We start from the raw sequence: 14,579 nt of genomic DNA on the forward strand, positions 1-14,579 counted from the left end.
TGTGTGGGCGAAAAAAAAAGAGAAATAAAAATTGTATTTTTTTTTTCATTGTAATAATTAATAAATAAGGTTTGTTAGAAGGTTTTTCTATCCCTCGATGGTCTTCGACTGTCATTAAGACATTAAAAGGTTCTAACAAAAACAGTAGACAATGGTAGTACTATTTAGTACAAACTCTACTTATTCCACTTATTCACGGGTCGCTATTAATTTAATCAAGAGAATTATTATTTTATTTGACACCAAACCCGGAACTGATGGACAGCCCCAAATGCTCGAGTACTATCCCTGTCGTGAGATTCTTCCCAAGAGTAGGACCGGAGTCAACTTCCTCAAGCTTCCCAGGAGTAGATATGGCAAGGGCCAGGTTGCATGGTGGCAATCCAGTCATAGCACCCCCTCATGCATCCCCCCATTGCAACTATCAGCCGGCAGCGGTGAGAAACCTGCCTCTGGTAAAGCTCAGAGTACATCTTGCACTTCGCCTCTTTTTTGAACTTCCGCTTTTCCACTACTCAGTTGCCTCACCCATATCTACCAGACGGCCAAACGCATCATCTACGGGCTCCGGAACAACTTCAACAACCTGGATTTGCTGGTAGGCACGCAATCGTTATTGAACTGCAGCAGATTCACCGAACCACACCGGCAATAATAGCTGCAAAATAGACGTATACCAATCGATCGTTGCGGTGAAATTGGCCTGACTTCTCGTCGTCACTATTATGTCAATCTGGAAAATAATATACCAATAATGAAAAACTGCCGAACCAGCGGAGCCAACTTGTCAAAGTCTGCAAGGAGCTGCCGTCATCGCGAGTAGCCAACGTCAGAGGTAGCACAGTACCCAATGCCGTTTCCAAGTACAACTCTATGGTGTAGAACGATATCGCTGGCACTTGACATATGTTCTCCAATTATTTGCATATTATTCGGCAACTCGGCCGAACGAAAACCATTTTTTTGTTAAATATCTTGGCATATCTATACAGCACATGTTTCGAAATGGCAAATTGATATGAAATTTGCGAAAAAGAATCCACGTGTATTGGAGGGACTCGAACCCTCAACCTCCTACTCTCTAGATAGGCGTGATAACCCCTACACAACAAGACCACTTAAAGATCATGTTTGCGGAAAAGCCATCAGAATCCGAGTACCAACCTCCACCGCGGTTAGCTCTCTTTTTTGCAAATTGAATATCTTTCGGATGCTTGATTTGTCCAATCTCCACATGTGCTTTACTGTTGTATATCCACGTAGACTGGCCCAGGAAACAAAAAGTTGTCTAATTCCACGGGGCACCCCCCAGAATTGTGTCTTTGGGTGAGAAAATCAATCTCTGAAAATTTCAGCTCAATCGCTTGTTGCATAAGCTGGCGCATTTAATTTGAAGTTTGTATGGGGATTTCAGCCAAAATGTATAGGAAAATACACCTCCGTCACTCATTCGATCTGGAAATTGGTTCTGATTGCTCGATTTACCTCAGAATTGCAAAAACGGCAGTTGGTATGCTACAGAACAATTTCACAGAACATTGTATGATGATTAAATGAACTTTTATATGGGTTTCGGCTGATGCGATTCGATCAAAAAACCCAAAAATACACAAATCAACTCCTAATAATTCAGCCGAAAATTATATAAAAGTTTATTTAATCATCATGCAATGTTCTGTGAAATTGTTCTGTAGCATACCAACTGCCGTTTTTGCAATTCTGAGGTCAATCGAGCAATCAGAACCAATTTCCAGATCGAATGAGTGACGGAGGTGTATTTTCCTATACATTTTGTCTGAAATCCCCATACAAACTTCAAATCAAATGCGCCAGCTTATGCAACAAGCGATTGAGCTGAAATTTTCAGAGATTGATTTTCTCACCCAAAGACACAATTCTGGGGGGTGCCCCGTGGAATTCGACAACATTTTTTTCTCCCCATAGTAATCTGGGCCAGTCTAATCCACAGTCAAGCGAGTGCACATTGTTTATTAAACGAGAGGATCGCACTCCATGCCCCCCAACAACGGGTTGGGCGGGATGGTATAGAATGCGAGTCAATCGCACTCTGCTGTGCTTGGCTAAAGCATTTGATGAGTTTGATTGCCTTACGTAAGCGGTCGCGTGTACTCAGACGACTAATGACGGTGAAAGACCGACACATGTTCTCCAGTTAAAGGGACCCGGAGGCCTCTGATTGTATAAATGCGTCAATTGGAGTCTCTTCCAAGCAACTATCGAGGGCAGCAAGCAGCTGAAGATGATCATCCAGGCAGCCAACAGCAGGCCATAGCCCGGGGTACAGAGGAGAGGCTTCGGTAAAAAAATAATTCCAAAGCGCTTCGCGCTCTGAAAAAGGCCACCCTCCGGATCCCACTTAACAGCTCCAAACTAACCAACTCCGTTTCATTAAATAAAGAAAGACAGAACGAATGTTCCAAGTTCTCGATGGTAACGACAGAAACTTTAACCAGGCCTTCACATGAACCGGGCTCGATTTCGCTCTTAAAAAGGGAAAAGGGAATTCCGCAGGCCCGAACGACATTGACAGCCGGCGGAAAATAGTTTCGTGGTTCCGTTTCCCAAAAAATCACGTCTCCTCTTCTAGTGACGTTGGTAGCTGCTGTCCAATAGTCCTCACCAACGTGACCGCAAAGGTGATGGAGTGCATAGTAAACAAACTGCCGTCTGCTTGCCGGAAAGTGCATCCGGACGCACATTTGCGACTCCGAGCACGTCAGTGCGTTACTAAGGAAAAATTCGATATTTTCACCAAAAACACCACCAGGCTGCTCGGGGTAACGGTTGACCGGGAACGGGAACATTTCAGTCGGGTCAGAAATGATTACTAGTTCAGAATAAAAATGCTTCCTTTGCGGGGCACAAGGTGCGATCGAGCTACACGACTGAGAGTGGCCGACACACCTTCTGCCGCTTTCTTGCGGCCTAGAGCTAACTTCCTAACAACCACGGCTCCCACAACCGAATGGTGCAAATTTTTGCCTGTGCCGAGACGGGCGTGCTCCCTTTTCATCACAATACCACCGCCCGGCTCTGCCAAAAATAATGTGAGAGTAACATCAGAATAAACCGTCTACCAGGCTAGCTGGCAAACCCCGTTTATCACTGAGAAAGTAGTGCATGACCGGCCTAAACATCGACGTCACCTTGAAGAACAGTCTCAGGCCAGCTAGAGGGTCCACGACGTTGGGATAATTCTGTCTTTTTTATATGCATTTTATTTCATGAGCATAGAAAACCTAATGGTTGTTAAATTGGGTATTTAAAATCGTCCACCGCGAATATAATTCCTACCGGTTGCTTAACTTAACTTAACACTTAACACTGATTCATGCCGAACCGCTTTAATACTGTTTCGACGTAAGCTTCCGGGTCCAACGCAACGGAGTCGTTGCTTTTTACCATCCTGATCCCTAGGCAGTGTTGTGCTTGTTCCAGATATTTCATCCGGAAGCAACTGAGCCGCTGTTGTATTCTTTCAGTTGTCGGATCGACCCCGACACCCGCAGGACGAATATTTTCGTACCCAGCGATATTACTGGTAGCTAGGATCGATCTCTACATGGCAAGTACAAATGAATTATGAAAAGGGAAAACAACTTCCGGAGAACAACAGCCGGAAATACTGTTCTACGTTCTACGTTCCATCCCTTTCGAGGATCTCAACATAATTTCCAAGCTGCCTACTGCGGCTGTTCGACTACAAGGCCGGATCACCATCTCCATAATCAATCCCAACCTTCCATTCCATGTAGATCTATTAAAAACCTTCATGTGCATATCCGTAGCACATCAGAAGCAGTCCCAGAGCCTGTGATGTACCTTGGGGAAATGAATGCCCATCACTCCGTATGGGGCAGAAGGCGTACGGGCGGTAAAGGAGCCACTATCTCCGACCTTCTCGAAGAATCGGATATTGTGCTGCTCAACGATGGATCGCTGCAGCCTCTCCAACCAAGATGGCTATACGAGCGCCTAGACTAGGAGGTCAAGAAGAACTTGAAGAATCCCGTGGTTTTTAAACAAAATGCAAAGCTGCGTCGATTGCGATCGAGCAATTAAGTTGGATAAAAAGCTCTTTGTTGGTGGACAGAGGGCAAATGGAAAGCTCTCAAGACCATAAAAGCTCTTCGCGTTGTCATACGTTCAAAAACTCCGATGTACTTCAGTAAAGGTGTAGGCCAAAGTCCTCTAAGTCTGTATTAGTCGAAAAAATGATGTAAACATTGCCACCCACAGCGAGCGGGTGGAATGCAACATCACGTCTGTTATAAAAATAAACTGAACTGAGTATACCGGACGTGACGACACATTCGGTCGCGATCTGTTATCTTCGGCAGCCCAGCTGAGAGTTTCCCTCTCAAAAGAGCGATTGGATTGGCCCACACCTGTAGTAGAGCACATCGGTCTACCCCTAAAATACCTAGGAGGAGAATACGCCCTCGAACTTATTAGAAGGAAAGAGTTTTTTGTAAATCGAATAAAAGAAAAAAGAATAAAAAAAAGTTTTACGGCTACTCCTCCACTCCACACCGTCGCAATGTGGAATGGAAGGTCTCAATAAATCAACCTTCTTCTCTTGCTAAGCTAATCTGCAATTCGTCCTTAGTTGCAGCAGTGGCAAATCAGTCAGACCCGATGGAATCGAATATAAGTTAAACAATAACCTCGCCAAGCTGGAAAAATAAACTATTAGAGCTGCTCAATCAAGCCTGGACGTTTGACAGCCTTCCATTACAGTGGCAATAATACCAAATACTAAAACCCATATAAAAAATTCACATCCAATCACCCTCATATTGTACTGTCTTTATTACCTAAGCGATGGAACGCACGGTTAACCGCAGACTCAAACAACAAGTGGAAGCTGAAGGTCCCTCGATCACCGTCAAAAAGTTTTTATTTAGAGTCGGCCATAGCAACAATTCTTATTATGCCTCGTTGGGCGACTTTCTCCATACGACGCCTACTGCCAGGGACTACACACGGAATTAATCTCACTGGATCTTTAATAGGTTTTTAATTGTACTCGGACACCACCGGTGCTTCAAAAGCTTGTGAATAGGGTCTTGGTCACGTTATTAACTTCCTCAAAAAATTTCTATCAAACCGTACAAACTTGTCAGGATCAGGAAGAACGTCCACCCTTTCATAACGCCTCAACGTTAGCACCTTCGACCGAAGTGGTTCTAAAGTTTATCACGAAAGGGCGACAAGGTTATTATAGCAGGTACTGATCTAGGATGTACTGATGAAGATGATATTATCACTTAAACTTGAGCTTAAACAATCTCAATTACCTATGTTGACGCCCGTTTGCGACGCATCGCTGGTTGACGAATCGTTTGGTTGACCACCTTTTAACTCTAACCTTTTAATTAATGTTCAACCTGACGGTCGTGATAGTATTTTTCTACAGGTAGGTAATATAACCGATATCCTTGAGTTTCATCATCGTGGCCTGTCATCATGCATTTATAGGATTTGGCATCGCATTGCTGCCGCTTTTGCTGTTGAACTTGAACCACTGGTAGTCCATTCCAAACACGAACAGGTGCACGCTTCCTCAGAGGTAATTACATACCTACGAGTACGAGAACGGCTGATGAGGTAAACTGCGCGGCCTCCACACAGAAGCCTTTTGTAGATTCCTTAGAACAGTAGACACCGGCTTATCTGCATTATGGTCCTTTTAATGCTTATGTAGAAAATTTTGAAATGTCTTTCCAACGATAAACGAGAGTAAAACCGAGTTCATGAATCAGCTGCGGGATCGTTCATCGCACGAGAACCTCTCTCCGGAAATGGTAGCATTGGTTGCCGGTCACCAGGCCACCAGCAAATTTCTTGAGATTTTCGGCATCGAGATTACCCATCCTTAGCCGTGCGGTAAGATACGCGACTACAAAGCAAAACCATGCTGGGTTCGATTCCCGGTCCGGAACCAAGGTTCGATTCCCGGTCCGGTCTAGGAAATTTTCAGGTTGGAAATTGTCTCGACTTTTCTGGGCATAAAAGTTGCTTAACCTTTTGTCTGCGCTCTGGGATCAATATGACCCCAGGCCACTTTGAAAGGCTGCCATTTTTTAGTTTTCAACCGATTCTCATAATTTTTGGTAGTTTGGTAAAGCTAGCCGAGATCTGTCCCTTAAGCTGTCAATTCGCTCAAAAATAAGCGCTACAGTGTGCTTCTATCAAAAAGACAAAAAACTTACGTTGTATGTGCTCTGGGCTTGGCTTGGGTTCATATTGACCCCAAATTGAAATTGTTACAACTTTTTTTTTATTGTTTGACCAATTTCAGATTTTTTGGGCCATTTCGAAAGATAAGTTATTCATCTTTCAGGCTGTTATCTAAGATTGACCATAGGTAGGCGGGTACCACATGGGGAGAGGTGTATAAAAAAAGGATACAAAAACAGTGATTTTTACGATTATTTAACTTATATCTGGATGGGGGTCCCATAGCGTAGTTGGCTACACATTCGCCTTGAGTAATTCTCGCTGAAACCGGGCCACTATTTGCACGAGGTTCTTAAAAATGCCTTAATTTATATTCTTTTGAAAGCTTTCGGCGAGTATATTAAGGATCCGAGTTAAATTCTTCAGAAAGATGAACCCCTCGTTAGTTATACACAAAATCATTTTAATGGACCCCTCGATTTTTGTCAATTCTTGACTCACCAAAACGGTCATAACTCCAACATTTCTCAACCGAACATAGATATCAGCATATCGTTGGAAAGAGGAAGAGTGTATGTAATGTAATATAAGCAGCCATATTGAATTTGGCCGCCATCTTGGATTTCTTTTTGAAAATTATTTTTCCGCCAGGTTCTACCACCAATTTTGAATATTAATACATAGATGGAAAGCTTAGCTTATATTTATTCTGCATTGTGTCCGAAAATCTCAGGTGTATGTTTTTATTATCAAAAGTTATGTACGATTACTAATACCAAAATTCGTGAATTATTTAATACAATAACTTGAATACGGCTCCGTTATGCTCAAAACTTTTGAGCCCTGTTGTAGATATGCATATTGGCTTATAATAGTTTATGAAATCAAGGAATCGACGTCGTAGTACCATATTAACCATAAAAATAATGTTCGTTGGTCAGATGAACCTTCAAAATATAATTTGGTAAATCGTACATAACTTTTGATAGAAAAAACACACACCTGAGATTTTCGGACACAATGCACAATATAAGCTAAGCTTTCTATCGATGTATTAATATTCAAAATTGGTGGTTGCAAACCTGGCGGAAAAATAGTTTTCAAAAAGAAAATCTAAGATGCCGGCCAAATTCAATATGGCTGCTTATATTTTTATTATTGCAAATTGAGGATACACTCTTCCTCTTTCCAACGATATGCTTATCTCTATTCGCTTTGACGCAGCCGCGCTGTTGTCATCTAGCGGCGACAGACGTGTGCGTGAAATCACTGTTTTTCAACATGGTGAAGTATAGGAAGTATATTTTAAAATGCTTTTAAAATGTTATTAACAGTGATATGTTGAAAACTTTTAAATACGTAGGGTAAGAATTTTGAAAAACTACATGTTAGGCTCCTCATCTACACATGTTTTTTTAATCAAAATAATTCAACTTTTGTGTTACCTATACTGCCGTTATATGCATAACTGTCCCATGTATATAGCAAATCCCAGCAAACATGGGACAAATATGTGTATGACGGCAGTATATGAAAGTAAATTAAATTTCTAACCCAAAAAAGTGAACAATTTTAGGCTAAAATGTGTTTTAACGCTTTAATAAGCATTTTAAAATTGACGTCCTATATCCCTTGCTGGGTGAAATAAAAAAGCATCAGCCGGCCCCCATTTTGTTTTCACGCTTTCGTCAGGGCCAATGACCGGTTGAGAAATGTTGGAGTTATGACAGTTTTGATGAGTCAAGAATTGACAAAAATCGAGGGGTCCATTAAAATGATTTCGTATTTAACTCGGATCCTTTAATAATATACTCGCCGAAAGCTTTCGAAAGAATATAAATTTAGGCATTTTTAAGAACCTTGTGCATATAAGGGCCCGGTTTCAGTGAGAATTACTCCTTACAAGTGGATGGTCATGGGTTCGATTCCCAGCCCCTCCACCAAACCCTCGTCAGTCGCCGGATGCGCAGCCCTGGCGGTAGCGTATTGGGGAACGCGTCATGCCGTACGGCTGCCTGATGACGACTGACAAATTGATCTTCTCGGACGGGCCCGGCCTAATGGCAAACGAACAATGCAAACGATCATTGGATGCACGACATGGACAAATGGACAAAATGGACTCACGATGAGATGGACTGGCAACGACAACAATAATGAGAAATGGAAATCTAAAAATAGATTCTGTGTGGATTCTGTACGGCAAAATACCACAGTAGATCTCGGCACAGTAGCGGTTAAGTAACACAGAGTGCCTAACAAATAAAGGATGGAATAATAATAACTTATATCTGGAAATCCTTCCCATTTTGAACTGCATCGTTTCTAAAAGGCGCAGGAAGCCGTGCGCTTTGACATAAAGCCATTGATTAGTTTAATACTTGGCCGCCAGATGGAAGTATATATGAAATCATTATTTTAGGTATTCCGATATATGTATAGAATTTTTCACATTGTGAATTTATTCTTATCACACAAATTTAAAATTTGTTAACTTAATGTTTTTAGCATAGTTCGTCTGGTGGGAATGGACTGCATTATGCCGAAAAAAATAATCAAGAATTTCACAAATAGGAATGCTCTAGCTTGAGATGCCTTGTACCTACACCCAAGATGTATTCTGCAAATTGTTTCAGGATGTTGAGGACTGCAAAGTGGTGCTCAATATAATAAGCACTTCTTCCAAGAGCACTAGTGAGTACTTGAGCAGTTGGGCATATTGTTCCATGTGAGGTCTGACGTATTTTGGTGCGTAGTATTTTTTTACAAACATGAATGTTGTGGACCACAGACCACAGAGAGTCTACCAAAAGTTTTCTTTGTATTCAACCAGCTCCAGCGATGGAAATAATAAAATGGGTTTACAGAATATGTTTAAAGTCATCCACTTCTTCATTGTCTTCCAATGAGGCCTACGACATGTGGTCCCAGCATGCTTAATATCAATTTAATGTACTATGGGTTTCTTTTTACAGGTTTTATCGCCGTAGCTGACTTTTAGTCTATTGTACCGTTCTTGCAGTAGCGGACTTGACACGAGGAGCCATAGCATCTTTTCGGGTCAGTTGGCAGAAAATATTCTAAGTTGTTTTTCCAAATGACCATTGGCCGATCGATTCGTTAATTTCGAGCTTATGTTTTTTATACTCGAGGTTTATTGATCGCCATAACTTGTCATAGTAAGTAACGAAAGGGTTCTGAGAAAAAAACCTTTTGGGATTATAAGCAGGATCCGCTTGAGATGCTAAGAAGCATCCACCCAGAACAGATTCCCTTTGAGATACTAACAGAATCCGTTTCAGATCTTGAAAATAATCCGCCCGGAACACAATCCGATCCGTTCGCAGTTTTAAAAAGAATCCGTTTGGCATTCTACAGAGAATCCGAGAATCCGTCAAAAGCTAGTTTGATTTGAAAAATAAAAGCATTCATATCACAGAGCAGTTTATGACGACATTATTTTTCCTGTAGCTCAATCTTTAGTTGTTTAAGATATATAAATCGTGCTTCAACATCATAATGATGTGAACTCGACAGGTTCCCGAGTACACCGAAATATTGGGAAAGATAAAACCCTTTTCTTGACATATAATTCTTATCAATGGGCCACATGTAGTGTATTCTCAGAAATTCTTCGAGGGCCCCAGGAAAAGGCTTAGAAGGCCGCGTTTTGCGGATCACTGACATAGACAAAGCGAAGTGATGAGACGAAGGAAATGGAGGCGTTGATGATTAAGCTGACTCTATAACTTTTCTATGGAAATCACCTAGCCCTGGCATACCGAAATCGAATAGAAGAGTTCATCAAAGCAACGATGCCTTGAAGCTAGGCAACGCAGTAGACCTTTAGTTACCCGTTTGGTTGAAGTAATCCAACGGAAAATATCAATGTCACGCCACGCCTAGACTGTACAGAACTGCACGATTTTACAAACGCTTCCCATCGTTTGCCCACGTTTAGCCCATCGCCAGATCGTAGCCAGGATGTCCCGGGCTATATTTTTTTTTCATACTGCGTTTCATTGATGACAGCAGGCTATGTCTATTGATGATGATGACACCACGCTTGACACCGGCTCGGCTTTCGTCATCACTTATCAGTGCTGTCCAATGAGAGCTTGAAGTAGCTCGAAGTTTCTCCCTGTCTTCTTCTTCTTCTTCTTCTTCTTATTGGCATTACATCCCCACACTGGGACAGAGCCGCCTCGCAGCTTAGTGTTCATTAAGCACTTCCACAGTTATTAACTGCGAGGTTTCTAAGCCTGGTTACCATTTTTGCATTCGTATATCATGAGGCTAACACGATGATACTTTTATGCCCAGGGAATTCGAGACAATTTCCAATCCGAAAATTGCCTAGACCGGCACCGGGAATCGAACCCAGCCACCCTCAGCATGGTCTTGCTTTGTAGCCGCGCGCCTTACCGCACGACTAAGGAGGGCCCCTTCTCCCTGTCTTGCTCATGCCCATTTGTTGACAAAAAAACGAGCATGACGGGAACAACTTCGAGCTACTTCGGGCTGCTCATTGGACTCGTCGACTCGTCGTCGACCCATCTCGTCGCGTTTCTTCTATTTTCCTCCGTCTTCAAGGGTATAGATACTAGTAGTGCTGTCCAATGAGCAGCTCGAAGAAGCTAGAAGTTGTTCTCGCCCTGCTCGTTCTTTTTTGTCAACAAATGGGCATAAGCAGGACAGGAAGAAACTTCGAGCTACTTCAAGCTCTCATTGGACAGCACTACTGACTTTTCGTCAAAAATTGTATACGTTGACTCCAACTCAGAATGGGTCTCTTCTAATTGTTTGCACAAAGCGGGCCATGTCCGCCAGTGATGATTGTGCAGCATTCTCCGGGAAAAGAAATTCCAAAGTACTTTTCACTTTACTTTTTGTGATATGTGTGCTGTGATATAGTTTAACAAATTATTGACTGTTGGTTGTTAAATAGCCAATAGCCAATGGCAAGCAAGCACCACACAAATCAAAAAAAGTTTCAATAATAGTCTAAAAAAAATCCAGCTAGCTCTTCGAATTCATATCTTCCATTTCGCAAAAAAAAATCAAACTCACCTATTAGGCGGCTGCATCGACAGTCCGGCCATCGCCGTCACCGTGTCGGATTCCTCCCGGTCGGGACCACCCATCGCCGCGGCTTCACTCACAGCCTGCATCGCGGAGAAAACAACGGTGTGGGCCAGTCTCTTCACGCAGGGCCAATGCGTCATTTGAATGGCGATCGTTTTCTGCAGTGTCTCGATTGCCGTCTGACACGGTGGGCGGGACAGTTCTGTCGCCGTAATCGGCGCCAGATCGTCTCCCAGCAAAGCTCGGACGCACTCTTGCGCGGAATCGCAGATGGCTGGTAGGTCGTAGCCACCTTCCAAGGCCAGAATAACCTGAAAGCAAAAATAATCGATTATTTACCACGCATATCAATAATAAGTATCTAACGCGTTTCAACGTACCTTCCCGTCGGCCAGTTTCATCAGCTCCCGCGTCAGGTACCCAAAGCAAGCCGGTGACACCATGTAACCGCCCAATGGTGCCGGATGGCCAAACGCCGCGTCGAATCCCGCCGACACCAGCACAATGTCCGGCCTGAATTCCCGCGCAATCGGCATTACAATCGTTCGGAAAGCAGCCAGATATTCCGCATCCCCAAGAGGTGGATTCAAACCACCGGACCAGGCAATGTTCACGTTGAAACCTAACCCGGGACCAGCTCCGCACTCGGTTGGTCCTCCCGTTCCGGGGAAGAAGTTTCCATCGTCGTGCCGATGAATGGACAAATACAGTACGCTAGGATCGTCGTAGAACACCTGTTGGGTACCGTTTCCGTGGTGGACATCCCAGTCCACTACCAATACCCGTTGGATCTCCGACGATAGTCGCTGCCGAAGCAATTTGGCCGCGATTGCTATGGAGTTGAAGAAACAGAAACCCATGGCGGCGTTGGGTTCCGCATGATGACCCGGAGGACGTACCACCGCAAACCCGTTTCGAATTTCACCTTTAGCGGCCTTATAAGACAAATCTATTACACACCCCGCAGCCATACGGGCAGCGGCTGCCGTGTGGTGCTCATTCCAGGTGGTGTCCAGATCTACACCGACGCCGCCGCACCCTAATCGGACAAAGCTAACCCCGCTGGCGTCCACCTTCTGGCGGTTTATCTGATTCGTACCGAAAAGGAGGGAATGCGCTTCTGAGTGTACGGATTGCAGTTCTTCCTGGGTCGCCTTGCGGGAACGAAGTTTATCGCACCGCGATGCCAATCCCGTCTCTATCAGCCGAGCCCAAATGCTCTGCAGTCGACCGCTGTGTTCCGGATGGGCGGCGTTGTCCCCACACACGCAAGTGTGCTTCAACATGAGACTGTCAAAAGCCAGACCAGTGGTTGGCTTCCCATTTTGCTGTACTAACCGGAAGGGGATGGCCGAAGCCGAGGAAGAAGTGGTCAACTGAAGCGGGCCGGGGCTGGTGAGTCCTTCGTTGGTGTAGCTGAGCATCGATCGGCTCCGGTTTTGCACGGTGAGGTTCACGGGAGGAGGAATGTCATCTTGGCCGGTATCGGAGAGAGCCACCGGGTGGTTACTGCTCGCCGGAGTTCCCAGGTGGACCAGCGGAGAGGATGAGGTTCGTGAGAGAGGCCGTAACAGAGATCGATTGTAGGGATCTTCCATCATGCCCATCTGCATCGAGTGCCGCATCATTGCTTGGACCTGTAGGAATTCCACGTGTTGTTGCTGCTGTAAGCTCTCCGCCGTATCCCGCAGCAGAGTGGTGTGGGAGGTGCTCTTGATGACACTGTTCGAGGTTATGACCGTGGTTTTGGGAGGTTGCTTTTTGTCGGTAAGGTCGATCACCTCGCCGGATTCGACCTCCTCTTTGAGTTGCGGCTCCCGAACGCAGTTGGCTCGATTCAGCGCCGTTTGTCGGATTTTTTGCTTCATAAGAAGATGCTGCTCGTACGCTTGGCGTTCGGCCTGCGGAGAATGGAATCATGGAAAAACTTGTTCGGAGGATGTGTAGGTTAAGAGAGGATACTTACATCACTGTTTTCGTAATGAGTTTGACCGATGTTGACGACGCTGCTGCCGGTACCAGTCAGCATGGGATGACCAAGGGGAAGAGGTGCGGATTGTGTTCGACCGAGCGGTCGATGGCCTTGTTTGTGCAGCCGTGCCTGCGCCACCTGGGCATCTGTAATTGGGTGTCCGTAAACCGGCGGAACGCCGGAATGAATACCGCCGAGGTGTGTCGGGTTTATCGATAGGCCGCTAGCGGCTGCGGCAGCTGCCGCGGTTGCCGCCGCAGCAGCCGCCTGCAGCTGCTGCTCCGTCAGTTGTTCAAACATCGCCGGGTGTCCGACGAAGGGCGGCGGCGGATGATGGGACAGTTGAGGTGGCTGGCCAGCAGCCACCATCTGGTGAGGTCTCAGCGGTACCATGGACTACGAGAAGGAAACAAGCGAAACAAATATGAGAATCCATCCATGGAGCTTAACAAAGGAAGAAACTCACAATATGATTGGCGGGGTGCGGATCAGCAAGGTGCGGCCTACCGAGCGAAATATTCGGCATCGAGGGTGAGCTGAACAACGCTAAGTCATTAATGCTGGATCGGCCACCGGGGCCGTATTGTGGGTCTTCGTTCTCTTCCTGGATTGGAGCATTCGAAGGTGAGCCGCGGCTGCCCAGGGCGGGCGGCGAATTCGGACCGGAGTCGGGTGTTCCACCAGCGCAGTCTATTGGTGAAGGCAGTGAGTTAGTACTGATTTTATGTTGAGATGACGGATGGCGCCACTTGTTATGGAATTGCGTTGTTAGTCTGCGATCGATTAGCGGACGCGAATTTTATGTGGCTCGCTTGCTACGCGGTTTTGGTTAATGTCGGCTTAGTAACACACATCAAATCACTCAAACAATCGAGCAGGCAAGGACAGAAATGTGTTCGTATGTGATGGATAGATGGCAGCCAACTCGCACCGTACGAGTGACGGTATAATGAACATACCACAGACGAAGTGGATACCTACTTGAGGGGTGCTGGGCGGCCAGCGTCGCGAGGTGCGGATGAGTTGGCGGTTGGCCGGGAGGGTGCTGGCCGCTGCCGGCGAGCTGAGCCTGCTTCTGCTGCATTCGTCGATGGGCGGCTTGCTGTAGGCGTTCTTGGCGTCGGGCGGCTGCCAGCGGTCCGGTCATGGCACGTTTCTCGATTACCCGTTGCTTGATGCGGATTTTCAGCAGATTGGACTCGGAAGCTGTTCCATGTAATGGACGTTGCCGCACAAGAAAATAGATAGAGAAAAAAGGGGCGCAAAAAAGGCAGCAAGCGGGCACGCGAGCATGCGAAGATACGGTTTTTGGTGAGTA

General features: G+C 45.3%; 1 protein-coding gene across 10 annotated transcripts in view; it reads right to left on the bottom strand.

Moving 5' to 3' along the window:
* Positions 1-14,579, bottom strand: part of LOC134205804 (histone deacetylase 4) — a 300,923-nt gene that overhangs the window by 4,207 nt on the left and 282,137 nt on the right. For 9 of the 10 annotated variants that reach the window (XM_062681404.1, XM_062681402.1, XM_062681405.1 and 6 more), the window contains 5 exons: positions 14,243-14,467; positions 13,728-13,951; positions 13,256-13,657; positions 11,670-13,190; positions 11,275-11,600 (listed from right to left, as the gene is read on the bottom strand). In XM_062681404.1, the coding sequence (XP_062537388.1) occupies positions 11,275-11,600; positions 11,670-13,190; positions 13,256-13,657; positions 13,728-13,951; positions 14,243-14,467 (2,698 nt within the window). The remainder of the gene's footprint in view (positions 1-11,274; positions 11,601-11,669; positions 13,191-13,255; positions 13,658-13,727; positions 13,952-14,242; positions 14,468-14,579) is intronic. The other variant, XM_062681410.1, reaches the window with a different exon arrangement.

Source organism: Armigeres subalbatus, chromosome 1 (genome assembly GCF_024139115.2).
Source record: "Armigeres subalbatus isolate Guangzhou_Male chromosome 1, GZ_Asu_2, whole genome shotgun sequence".
Lineage (NCBI taxonomy): Eukaryota > Metazoa > Arthropoda > Insecta > Diptera > Culicidae > Armigeres > Armigeres subalbatus.